The sequence below is a fragment of the Tauraco erythrolophus genome, chromosome 8 (genome assembly GCF_009769465.1).
Source record: "Tauraco erythrolophus isolate bTauEry1 chromosome 8, bTauEry1.pri, whole genome shotgun sequence".
In the NCBI taxonomy this organism is placed as follows: domain Eukaryota; kingdom Metazoa; phylum Chordata; class Aves; order Musophagiformes; family Musophagidae; genus Tauraco; species Tauraco erythrolophus.
Window position 1 is genome coordinate 30,768,545 of NC_141472.1, and position 13,240 is coordinate 30,781,784.

Genomic DNA, 13,240 nt, shown 5'->3' on the forward strand with positions numbered 1-13,240 from the left:
CATCTTGTCTTTTACTTTTTGACATTGTATGCCATAAATGCACCCTATGGACTGAGCACCAGAAGAGGATGCTAAATTATCAGGAATGAAATTGCTTGGCTACAGAAGCAGCACGACAGTATCAGCCAAAGTTCTTAACCTGAAAATGCACACTGCAGTTTTTGCTCTAATGGAAGAATAACTCTTTATTTGTCTTTTACACAGTGAGCGTTTTGGAGATGGTGCTCCATAGAGATTATAGTCTGATCACAAAACTGAGGGCATGAGGAATGCTGATGTGAAGAACAAAAATACCAGGTGGAAGCTTGTGATGAAATACTTGCTGCCAAAAAGTGAGGGGATGTTCATAGCAAAAGTAGGAAAAGAAGATGAAAGGATTTAGGAGGCAAGACAAAAATCTCAGGAGGGATAAGAGTCTGAGAGAGACATACATATGTTATTAATTAAACTGATTAATTTAGGACTTTAAAGTGAGGACAAGGTGTTTGGATTTGAAGCACAAAAAGATAAACTACTGGGAAAGCATTCAAGGAGAGAAACAGAAGTAAGAAGTAGTATTGTGTAGGAAGAGAGGTGTGTTTAAACTGGAATAGGAAGACCAGGTAGAAGACAAATCACAGATACCACATCTGCGTCTGCATATACTTGTCTGTATCTGAGTAGGATACAGTGAGGAAGGAGCAGACGGCAATTACACGAAGAGTAGCAAGAGGCTGGTGTGAAGCAGAAGGAGCAAAAATGAGCAAAAATGTTTGTGTCACTGAAGCTACAGAAAGCAAGCTGGGAATAATGGAGGTGAGGTTTTGTTGGTCACAAGGAAGCTTACGAGTGACCGAGTGGAAAGAAGCTGAATTTGAGGAAATAGTTGAAGGTGGGCAGAAAATTTAGGGACAGCCTCTAAGAATCAGGTAATTTATTCTCCAGAGTGCTTTGTCTAATAGGAAAATGTGGATTGATGTAGACCAAATGGGAAGGAGACTGCAATTTCTGTGATGGAGATCTCTGCTAAAAACTAAGTATCCTTGTTACGCCAGTGATCAGTTAGTTGATCTGCACTGAAGATAAATTACTTTTTCCCCTTTAAATATAATAAGATTTTGTATATTTCCTGTGGGAACTTTATTGCAGGATCCTGCGTGTATTTCATGACAGACTACTGGGAGCAAGCATAGTCCCTGCTCCTCTGATAAAAAATATCTAAATCCCTGTTTTATGATTTTTTGTTTGTGAGTGAATAACCAGGTGTGAACCTCAATCTCACCTTTCCCCGAAGCTTGCCTTGCTCCTGCTCTGTGCTAAAATAACTACGTTTAACGTTAAAATAAGCCTGTTGCTTAGTCAGCAAATACGGTGCAATTACTTGTTGGGGTTTTGAGGGTTTGTTTTGCCATTTCAGCAAATGGCATCAAGATAACTCGATGTACGTTTGGGCGCCGGAGCCGATTTTGCCATAGCAATGTACTAATGGCTGTTTAATTACGCCAGTTCCTCCGGTTGGCAGGTGAGTAGCCAGTTCTCTCAGCCACCTGGGTTTCATAGCTGAGCGCAGAAAATGTTATATTGAGCTAGAAAAAGCGGCCCCAATAACACGCCGAAGCTTTCCCAGGCAGTTACATAGACTGGATTCTCAGCTATCCTGGGATTTTGAAGGAGTCCGGTTTACCTGGAGCAGCGTCTCTGTTAGCTGGCAATACACTTGGCAAGCAAGAGTTTACGTGGCTTTCGGAGATCTCAAATACCAGCTTGAACACAAATATTTACGTCCTCAAAAAAGTCCAGTAAAGCGCAGCTGTTTGTAACTGCGACGGCTGGCGCCAGCGAGCAGGGCGCTCCCCTTGGGCTGGGGCAGCAAGGAAGAAAAATTACACAAGTACCGATCACTGGGGCTAACGGGACTTGTCTTTCCAAAGGACGCTGCATTACAGACTTGTCTTTCCAAAGGACGCTGCATTACAAACGGCATTTTGTCACCACAGTCTGTCCTGATAAGTGTAAATACGGAACGGTGTTAGTGCATGGATGGTTCTGCGTTATTTAATGCATCGCTCCAGTTATCCTGTGGGGCAGTGTCCAAAGAGACGATTTCCTTCTAGACTTGTGGGTTTAAGAGCGCGTTTGCCTGAGGCTTCTTGTTGGACTCGTTACGGTTCTGGCTGGACCGCCGAGGGAAACTTCCACTATGTGTAAGCAAAAATTCCAGACGTTTTGAGAAAGAATCCGAAAGCCATCCTGAAGGCTCCAAGCGAAGTGCCTTGAGCCTTGGAGGTTTTCCCAAGCGCCCCTGTTTCACCACGCGGCCACTGTCCCGCTCCGGCCTTTGTCGCCGGCGCGTCCCGGCGCCGGCGCGCGCCGCCTCCCGCCCCCTCCCCGCGCCACACGTGGGCCGCGCCGCCCCCCGCCGCCCCCCGCCGGGCGAAACCACCTGGCTCGGGGCGGGGGCGCCCCGCTCCCCACCGGGATCCGCCTCTGGAAAGGGGAGTTGGCCTCATTGCGCGGCGCGGAGAACGGCGCGCTCTTTATCGCCCGCCCGCCGCTCTCTTTCTCTGCCGCCCCTCTCTTCCTGCTCTCCCCTCCTCCGCCGAACAGGAGGGAGCAGCAGCGGAAGCCGCCAGGTGAGTAATCGCGGAGAGGAGGAAATGGCCAGCGCGTCCGTGCCCGTTTAAGGGCCTCCCACATCGCTCCGCCATGTTCCGAGGCCCGCCCCCTCCCGGGGGCTCCCTCACCGCACCCCCCGCCCGCCCCCAGGGCCTTGAGGCTCCGGCCGACCCCGGCTCCGCCGCTGCCGCCGCCCGGGCCGCGGGGCCGCCCGCCAGGTGAGCAGCGCGGGGATGGGGATTCCGCTGCGACCGCCGCCAGCGACTCCACGGAGGGGCGGCGGTGCCCGAGCGGCCGCTGCCGCGGTGGGGGAGGGTGAGGCGCGACCCCTGCGGCGGGGCCAGCGAGGAGGCGGGGCGGGAGCGGGGCGGCGGGTCGGGGCTGAGGCGGGCGCCGGTCTCGGGGCGTTATGTAAGGGCAGGGGCGGCGGGATTGGAGCGGGGCGGGGGCCGGTCCGTGCCGGGACTGCCCCGGGGAGGCGGCCGGGCGGCGGCAGCGGGCAGCGCTGCGCTTCGGCGCTCGCGGGTTGGGTCCCGATCCGGGGAGACCGGCCGGGTCTGGGGCTCAGGGCTGACTCACCGGTGTTTCCCGGGCCGGCGGTGCCCGGGGAACCTGGCTGGCGGGAGGCACCGCCCCGGTGCCGGTGCGCGGCCGGGAGCCTGCCGTCCGTGCGCCGCCGGGGAGTCTCGGCGCTGCTGCGGCCGCAGAGGGACGAGAACCGCCGTGCCCGAAAGGCGCTCGCTTGGTCCGTGAAAAGCTTTTCCGTGAGAGGCTCGGAGCCCCAGTCCCTGCTCTGTAAGCGAAGTTCTGGGGCGAGAGGGTCGTTTCTAACTTTTTTTCGATGAGAGAGAGTGTGTCGGCCAGGAAAATAGCTGGTGGCTTTCCAGCTTTTAGAGAACATCACCGTCTCGTTGAAGAGTGCAGTAGCATTTGTGTTAATGAAAGATTGCAATTAATTTTGTGAGATCTATGCAATTGCTGTTTTTTATGTACTTTCACATTATCCCCAAAATATCCCAGCAGCTGAGGTTTTTTAAAAGTAGCCAAAGGTTGTGGGTATTTAAATACAAAGAAGTGAAACGACTGTTTGAATCTTGAACAGCTCTTTATGAAAGTTTGGCATTTTCTAAGATCTTTAAATGTGAGCTATTATTTTTTCTATGAAATACTAATGTTAATGTGTTCTTCTTCTGTCTTGGGTTTTGTAGCAAAGATGCTGAGCTTCTTCCGTCGAACCCTTGGACGGCGGTCTATGCGTAAGCATGCGGAGAAGGAACGGCTAAGAGAAGCCCAAAGAGCTGCAACCCACATCCCTGCAGCTGGAGATGCAAAATCCATTATTACTTGCCGAGTAGCACTGCTGGATGGAACAGATGTCAGCGTGGACTTACCGGTACGAGTGATGCAAGTTTGTTATTTAAATACCGTTGGCTTCTGTCCATCTATCTGGCTGTGCTCTTTGCTGTTTACAAGTTAGGTAAAGGCATATCTGTTTGTCATAGCCACCAACCCTGTGACTTGGTATCCGCTAAGTTACTGGTCGTAAAAAGCTACTTAAAGAATGTTCAACTTTGTTATTTGCCGAAACTACAGCGTGTTTTGTTAGATGTTGTTGTGCCTTGTACATTGAATACTTTCCAGAATGTTACTGGAATTGTTGTACTAAGGCTTAACTTAGAGACTGAGAACTGTTTTGGATTAAGTGGATTTTCTTTCCAGTGAGCTATGTACGCATCTTGAGAATGAAGGTGAATCTCCTGGTGTAACTCTATTGAAGAGGAGAGATGAGCAGAAGTACTAGCAGTAACTTCTGTGTGGGTTTTGTTTGTTTCCATTTTGTGTCAGGGAGGGATGCAGTTTTTGACACTAACTTGAGAAAGGAGGGGAAGAGAAGAATTCTACTTCCTTCCCCTCCTCAGGGCAGATTATATAGCAGGGATTGTCTCCGAGCATAGTGCTTTATTGGGAGTGAAGTGCTAGCCACTGTTTTACATTTCTAAAGCTCCCTTAATATACACGTGTCAGTTCTGCTCTGCTTAATTATATACCTGGTTTTGGTCAACAGGATGAGCAGCAGCAATAGAAGTGATGTGCTCTGTTTTTCCATTACCATGTGTTACAGTTGTTGGTGACTTGTTTTGAGCTTACGTATCTGAGTTGGGGATCTGTAGATCTGTGAGACCTTCTGACTAGTTCCATAGGATTTGGCTGTAATAACAGTGCTGCTGACATTGGAGCTGCTGGCTAGAAAGAGCATGCAGAGCAGCCATACTCGAAACGGCTTTTCTTTCCTCCCTTTCTTATTTTGAGCACAATTCTAGAGTGTTTGTAATGTTTGGTAGCCTGAGGAAGGCTCAACTTGTTCAAGTATTGAGCAGTGGTGTTGACACAGTGAGCAGAAATAACTCTTTTGATATCCAGAACCCCAAGTAATACAGAGTTAAATAGTTTGGCATCTTTATTTGTGAAATGACTGTACAGATAGGTGTTTATAGAGGGCAATAAAACTAATTTGTACATCTCTGAAACAATGTAATGAACATATCCAGTGCTGCTTAGCACCCAGAATGTTTGATTTGAGGCCAGGAATGCCCACAAACACTTTATAGCAAGAGTTACACTTAAAAAGTACTCAAGTTTAAATTGACGTCTTCACATAACCAGAGCAGTAATCTTTGGAGCAGGAGTTGGCTCTGTAGGCAAATTCCTGGCGCCTCTAACAATGTTTCTAAGGCTTTGAGGAGCATAAATTGAACCTGAAGAGGTGTCATGACCTGCCATCTGGACTATAAAACTTAGATCAGGGTGCAGAAGTAACTGTTTTTTCTACAGAAAACTTTTTTCGCTCTTGCTTTTTTTCTTTATAAGCCAGCGTAAAGCCTTGTCTGTGGACATCTAAGTTATGAGTAGCAGTAAACAATAATACACAAACTCTACGTAGCTAGATGCAGTAATTACAGTGCATCGGCAGTGGCTGACATGTACCAGTTCCTTTAGTGATTAAAAGACAATAAATTAAAAGTAGCTTAAATGTTTCATTTCAGACTCCTTAATGTGTTTGGTCTTGTGTCTTCCCTGGCATTGTTCATATTTTGGAGTTGGTTAAAAAAAAAAAAAAGGGGGAGGAGGAGACAAAGGATGAAGTGGAGAATACAAAATCCTGGCACAACAACATTACTTTCTAAAATCTAAAGCTAAATTAAAAATACATGTGTGCATATATAGAGAGATTTATTTTTTTCTTTTACAAAAACTTCCTTTGAGAGTCATTGTCCTCTTTCAGCTAAGGTGTTTTCCAAGACTGGTTCTGTTACTTTGGCAGTAGATCTGGTTTAAAATGAACTCTGGTTATCTCAGAGAGGTGCCCTCGGGTTTGCCAGTTCGGTTGTGCCTAGTCCCATTGCCTACCTAAGTTCTGTGAAATTGTTTATTAAAAAGAAGTAAATAACAGCAAGTGTTCCGTAAGACTACATCACTTAGTGAACAGGTTGGTTCACGGCCAGAGAAAGAGTTGTCTTGGCAGGACTGAATGCCATACGTTTTTCAATCCATGGCTACATAAATACTTTCCAGTGGCATAAGTTGTTGCTGCCACAGGAGGAAAAGACTTTGCTTTCATTATTGCGTTTGTCCTTGTTTTCACATACCCCTCGGCAGAAGAAACAGTTTGTTGGTACCCAGACGTTAAGCCAAGTCAAGAAAATGCTGTGGCTGAAAATAATCGGTGTAATTTCGCTGTGGTAGTTTCCAGCTGGAGCGATTCTCTAATCTGGTTCCCTGTGTGCCTCCCCAAATGTAGTGAAGAAGCATTTAGAGGCAGTGTCGGGCTTATGGTTGCTTAAAATGCTTGTTGAACTATACCCTTACAGTGAATTTGCTACTGAAAGAAGGGTATTCTGGAGTTAGTCATTCATGTAATTGAATCTGAGATTGCTGAATTTCTTTTTAAATTAAAAAAAAAAAAAAACAAAAAAAACACCAACCACAGGGAACATGGAAGCATGTTTGCCTTATGTGATAGAGTCTTTTTAAGCGTCAAAGACTGACGTTTTTATGAACATCGACAATGAGACAGAAGGGACATGTTGTAAATGATACGGTCGAGGTTAATTTATTAAAACACAGAGCCAGGATTTGAGCAGTAACTCTGCTTTTTGTCCACTGATCTTATCTATGGTGTCCGTCAAGCCACTCAGTCTCTCTGCGTTTCTATTTCTTCTGTTGTTTTTAATTACAAAATTGCTTTACTTGAGCTGTTCATCGATATTACAGGCCTACACAGTATATAAACTGGGATCTTTTTAAGAATCCACTTGTTCTTTAGTCATTGACGTGGCTACAGAATATCAGTGTTATGTATGCTATTTACTGTCTCTTTGGTATGTTCGAAATGGGAGGCATGAACTTCATGCGAGTTATTGGTGTTCTTTCGGGGCAGATGGAAAGATGTGGTTTTTTTTCCCCACCTTCATCTCAGATTCTAAAGTTGTGTTTTGACCTAGTAGTAGTTTCCCTTGTCTATTACCACTTGTTTGAAGCTTTATGTTTGTCCAGATGTTCAGTGATTTTGACACTGAAGTGCTTAGTGAAACACTGAGAAGCTTATTAGTATCTTTTTTTATCTATGAATTTTTTTTTTATAAAATATATGGTGTCTGTTAACTGTGCTGCTGTTGATGTTGTTTGTCAAACACGCTGTTTCACTGTTAACTTTCCCTGAGTTCAACTTTGGAGAAGAGTCGGGATATGCTTTTTCTTCTAACTGTTTAAGATCTGTGGGTGGAGTGTTTGCTTAGTGATATGAGCAGTGAGAGGACAAGAACTCTGTTTTGCTGACATCTCCTATCTTACTTTTACTCCTGTTCCCATGTGAAACTAAACTCCAGCTTCCCTCACTGCACCTCTGGAATTCCCAAAAGTCATGAACAGCCCTGGTTTAGTACCTGAAGACTTCATTAGCTCAGTCATACCCATCTGGGCTCCCAAGGGAACCCCTCAACAGCTGGAATGCAGGCTCTTCTGGTGGCCATGGTTCGTGGGGGAAGACAGGTGGGGGAGAAGAAGGGCATGGTAGCAGTGTTTTTCCTTGAAAGCTGTTTTTAAGTGGAGTCACCAACAGCTTATGATATGCTTGTGCACAGAAATGTTTGTCAAGAATTTCAAATAAAGTGCTATTTTTAATACTGGAGGACTCCACAGGATTTTAAGATGAGAATATCTAAGAATTGAGTATTTGTTGTAGAGATAGTCAGTTCTATGCTATTCATAGTAATAACTGGGAAAGGGAAAAGATATCCTAGATAAAGGGGAAAAATTGTAAGATGCATAATGTAAATTAAGTTACAGAGATACACTTGGAATATGGACCTATTTTAAAAATTGTGGATAGCTTTCTGTGAGGGAACAAGGTCAGCCTTACAATAGCAACAGATAGTAAGTATGGGGTCTTATAGAAGTAGCGCTGTGCTTGGTGGAAGACGGGGTGTTTCGGTGAAAAACCCTGACCCTGCTTAACCCACAATTTACATAATCTTCTCATGGATAATAGAACGTTAATTGTATTCCAGTTTCTGTACGTGCAACCTAAGTTTCAGGCAAAAGCTTCCTAGTGGTATAACGTGAAAGATATGAATTACAAGAATGGATGCTTTCTGAGTAGTTTTTCATCTTAGAATATTCCTTACTTATGCATGCATGAAATTTAATATGGAGATTGCAAAATGAGATGTTTTCGTCCTTATTATAATGAAGTATCATTAAAACAAGGTCTTTTATAAACCAGTCCAAGAGCTCTGTGGAATAGCAGGAAATAGCTAAACTGTTTACAGTTTTGGAGTAATGCTTACAAAATAAGATAGAAAGGACTGTATTTGTAGTGATTGTTTTAAATAAAATTAAGAAATCTATCTGGAATGCCAAAAACGTTGCCAGCAAACCGTTAACAAGTGCTGATGGCTTTTTGTGTGGAGGGAAATGGTCTGCCTTGATCCAACTACGAGATCAGAGATGTGTTGTGATAGTTGTATTTACTCAGTAATCCACTCTGATTTTTTTAAAAAGCTTGTAGAGTATTTGTGGCTCCTTGCTGAATGTTTGTAGCTGTAAATATGAAATACAGAATGCTGTCTGTGGCACAGATGCTGATTAAAAAGAAAATCTAGTAAAGCTAAAAATGTTGGAAAATCGGTCTTCGAATAAAGTGAGTGATCTTAGTCTTTAAGGCTGGCTTTTAAATTTTCAAAATAAATCTCAGTTGACAAAAGTAATGAGTAAATAAACATTTGCGTGTGTGTGTGTGTGTGTTAAGACTATAAAGTTTTGGGTTAAAACTTTTTTTCCCTGTGGTCTTGGTCTTAAACTATTGAAATGCTTTTGACTATTTGCTTAAAATACTGAAAGACTTTCAGGGGACTGAAACTGGAAAAATGAATCCTGAGCTACTGTTACAAAGCAGAGGTGCTGTCTTGAGGTGCAATGGGGGCCCAAGCCATAGTGCAGGTCAATCCAGTCCTTCCTGGGGTGCCAGATTTAAATGCCTGTTGAGATGGAATGCAAGGCATATATGAGACATGCTGAGTCTTTTCAGCACCTCTGAGCAGCAGCGGAATCACAGACCTGCCTGTGCGGAGTCGTGCTGGGAGTCCAGTCGTTTTGGGTTAACGGCAGGTGAACGTTTCAGGCTGGCTTGGATGTGTGATGCCCCGGCATGGTTGGAAAGGCAGGAAGGGAGCAGCTGGAAGCGAGCTGTGGATGCTCTCGGAGTTATTTGTTTGGCGGGCAGAGTTTCTGGGGATGGTGCTGCAGGCTGGTTTAGTTGCACGGAGGTTTGGCATTCCTAGCTCGCAGCGTAACAGCGCATTTTGTCTGAAGCCCTGCTTTCCTGCCCAGCTGCCCCTGTGAAGAGCTCAAAGACTGAGATCCTGATGTGCTCTTAACCAAACTGCTTCTGAGAAATCTGTGGATGAAACACCAAATATCACTGCAATATTTGAGAATATACTGGGGGGATGTGTTTGATCACTAAACCTTAATGCTGAACAAGCAGTATGGATATATTCTGTATCAGAAAGAATATTAGGAAATAGACTCAGAAATGGATTAAGTCAAATGTATAGCCAGAAGATATAAACTTTCTGGGAGAGGAAAAGAAAGACTCTTCTGGCAAAACAGAATGACAAGTATGAATGTTTTGAATCTCTTATCTTTTTATGTATAGGGTTAATAAGGCTGAGCACAGTACATTAAAATCCTTCTATCTGGTATTCCAATAATGGGTATTGAAATCAACTCTTCATAAAGGTTTTTGGGAGATGCCTTTTTCTTTCTGCAGAGAATAACAGAACAAAATGTTTAATCCCAAATGCTTATCTTCCTGTATTTGGGAGAGACTGAGTAAATAGAAGAATCCATAAGCTCTGCCTCTGTAGGTAGAAACTATTCCCCACAGCCTTCCAGCCTGCAGGGCTTTTCACTCAGTACAAGAATATATGGTGCATGTTGTCCAAGACCGAGGATAAACCAGGGAGGGAAGCAGAACTGGTGCTTTGCTGCCAGTGACATTTTGAGATGAAGGAGAAAATTGACTGGGGCGTTTGGAAAAGTTATTCGAAATATTGGTGCCTGGAGTTTGAGGAGAGGAGCAACTCCATTTGTAGGTCAGTACTTAAGGCCATAAGAAGATCAGGGTGATACAAGTAATGTGTACTTCTAACACTGCCTTTGTAGAGATAAGGGGGTTTAACCCTCCAATTCTCCAGCAAACCTTAATGGTGTTAACTATAGATACTGTTTTCATGTTATCGAGACAAAAACTTTTTCCGTTAAAGCTCACTCTTGGAGCTTTCTCATGGCTTCTTTTTATGAAACGTGTCATTTTGGAGAAGGGAGATTAACTTCATGAAAAACGAACAGGCTCATCTGCTGCTCCCACACTAACGTGGTTTGCAGATGTGCATAGGTGACATCCTAGCAACGGGGTAGCTGTAAATCCTGAACAGGGGTCCCTAGCTTCTTCAGGGAGTAAATGGGGTCTTTCTGAGGAAACCGGTGTGAATATGAATAGTGACTCTCCTAATGAGTTGACAAAAAACAGGGAGGGGAGGTTTTTGCCCTTCAGTAGCTACTGAAGGCAATAGCTACTGTTAATTATTGTTAATAAGCATTATTAACATCATCATTTGAAGAAACCTTCTGGCAGAAAAGTACAGCTGCAAAAACACAAGGGACAATAAGTACCATGAAAGTAAAGCCTGTTCATCCCTTTTTCCGAGTTCATCTTACATTGGGACTTCCTTTTCCTCACAGAGAGAAGAAATAGAGAAGAAAAAACATTTTCTGATAAGCATTTTAGTTAGTAAATTCATTAGGTGGGCTTCTTGGGTTTGTTTGTGGTTTTTTTTTCAAGTTTGGGAAGTTTGAAGTACTTTGCTGTGCTTAAAAACCTTAAGAAGTGAGCCGTTCAGCTGGTCCCTGCCAAGCTCAAGGATCTGATCCCCAGCTGTTAGAAGTCCATTTTCAGCAGCAGTGCTGGTCTGTACTGGCTGCTGCAGGTACTGGAAATGGCTTTTGCATCAGACAGGCAAGTTGTGGAGCACAGAGCTGCTGGGCTACGCTGTTGAATGCGTGTTCTTGAAATAACCTTTACCTCTGAAAGCAGAGGGTATAAACGCTGCCTCACTAGTTTTCGGCAGTGACTGAGAAGCCTGAGCCAGGGTGAATGTCTCTGGATCGACGTATCCCGGACGATGAAGGGATAGACCAGCCTGCCGAGGTGAACACCGGGGCTTTACTCGGCCTTGTTGCTGAGCTACCGGGGTGAAGTCCATTCTGACACCTACTGTGCCAGCAACTGCAGTTAGTAAGAGCAGCACGAGATGTCCTTAGGACATAGTTGGGAGCATCCCTTCCATACAGAGGCAGGGGGAGGACAGAATTCATACCAAAGTGATCAAAAGATGCTTTTAGAATCATAGAATGGTTAGGGTTGGAAGGGACCTCCAAGATCATCCAGTTCCAACTCCCCTGCTATGGGCAGGGAAGCCCTTCACTACACCAGTTTGCCTTTTAGCTCATTCCAAAGTGTGGCAATATCCCTAGATGCTCTGCCTGACATAAGTGATGTGTTTTACTTCAGTTTCCCCGTTCAGCTGTGAATTCTCCTGCTGTGAGATGCTTGCTGTTGCTTCCTACACAGTATAGCAAACTGTATAAATCAACTAGTTCGGTTTTACAGAACTACAAACCTGTGAGTATTTTACTTTGTGCCCTGATGAAGGGAGGACCAGGCACTGGCTGGACTGCTTGTGAGTGGAGTTGTTAATAGTTCGTCGGTAACCATTAAGCAGCTTGAAAATATTTGTCCTTTGAGAGTAACCTGAGCTGTGCTGCAAGGAAAAAAAAGAAAAAGAAAAAAAAAAAAGAGAAAGGAGAAAAAAAAATGCGTAGGGTAGCAGCAGAGTAAAAAATATCATTTATATTGAGTGTTGCTGCAACAGAGTTAGGGCTGACTTCTCACCAGCAGGTGCAATAGAAGCATATCTCGGTTATGTCTTTTGAAAACACTTGAGATCACACTTAGTGAATACAGAGAAATTAATTTTGGTTTAAAAAATTGACCCATTACAGAGCAATGCAATTTTTCGCAACTGTTTGTTTTTGGTTTGTTTTTTTTTTAATATAAGGAGGCAGGACTTTAGTAAGGCTCTAAAAGAATTTCAACTTAACATTAAAGCACGTGTGAAGCTTTTGCTGACTCGCACCGAAAGCGGCAACTGATGGTTTAAGTCATATGCAAAGCAGTGCGTAATTAATTCCGTGTTGACACCCCTGGTGATTACAGCCGGAAAACAACCAGCAGCCCCGCAAACATTTCCGCAGCTGCATCAGTGCTGTTCTTCGGGTACTTTGTCTCACATTAGTCATTCTGGATCCACTTCATCTTTGAGTTCTTTGCTGAGATTACCAAGTAGGTGAACGTGCTCCAAAACTAGTTTGACACTGCAGAATTTTGAAAAATAATAAGCTTTGGTTGTTGGAAGTCTGAGATAATACGTGTAGTAATTCCAAACTCGAGTTCAAGAGCTCCGTTGCCTGTCCCCGGGAGGGAATTTGACTGAGATAACTGATTAATTGCAGCTTTAAGAGGGGATTTACTGAGGAATTGGGAAGGATCTAAAGTGTTCTGCCCAATAAGGGGAGATTTTTCCTCTAGTTTTAGACCAGGTGCAGAAAACTTCATGCAAAATAAACGACTTTTCTTGTTTTGCTGTGGCAAATGCTGACTCGGTTTCGCTTGTATTAGTATGTCTTATTGTTTAAGCAGAAGATATCCTGTGCTGAGAGAAAATATCAACAGTTCAATGCCTTGCTCTTTCAAGAAAGAGGATATAGACTCAAATAGTGGGAAAAAAAGTATGGATTTATATCTCGATGATTTGCCCTAAGGCTTCTGTTACGAGAGTCTTGCTGGTGTTTAATAAATCTGCTATTGCTGAGAAGTACTTGAATTCAACAGCAAAAACTTGCCTGGAATGCATTTGGTGGGGTCTGCATCTCAGCATTTTCATTATACAACGTTTTGTAGATGCTATGTGCATGTGAAGTTGCATGGTGGTCTAATTGCCTTTCATTTCCCCTACGTCCCCCA

The 13,240-nt window shown here is 44.1% G+C and overlaps 1 protein-coding gene across 1 annotated transcript in view; it reads left to right on the plus strand.

Annotated features, from left to right (window-relative positions):
- The first annotated feature begins 2,578 nt into the window (after nt 1-2,578).
- The window catches only part of EPB41L5 (erythrocyte membrane protein band 4.1 like 5), a 55,861-nt gene continuing 45,199 nt past the window's right edge, over nt 2,579-13,240 (plus strand). The window contains exons 1-2 of the mRNA XM_086615922.1: nt 2,579-2,612; nt 3,804-3,988. Of these exons, the coding sequence (XP_086472048.1) occupies nt 3,809-3,988 (180 nt within the window). The 5' untranslated portion in view covers nt 2,579-2,612; nt 3,804-3,808. The remainder of the gene's footprint in view (nt 2,613-3,803; nt 3,989-13,240) is intronic.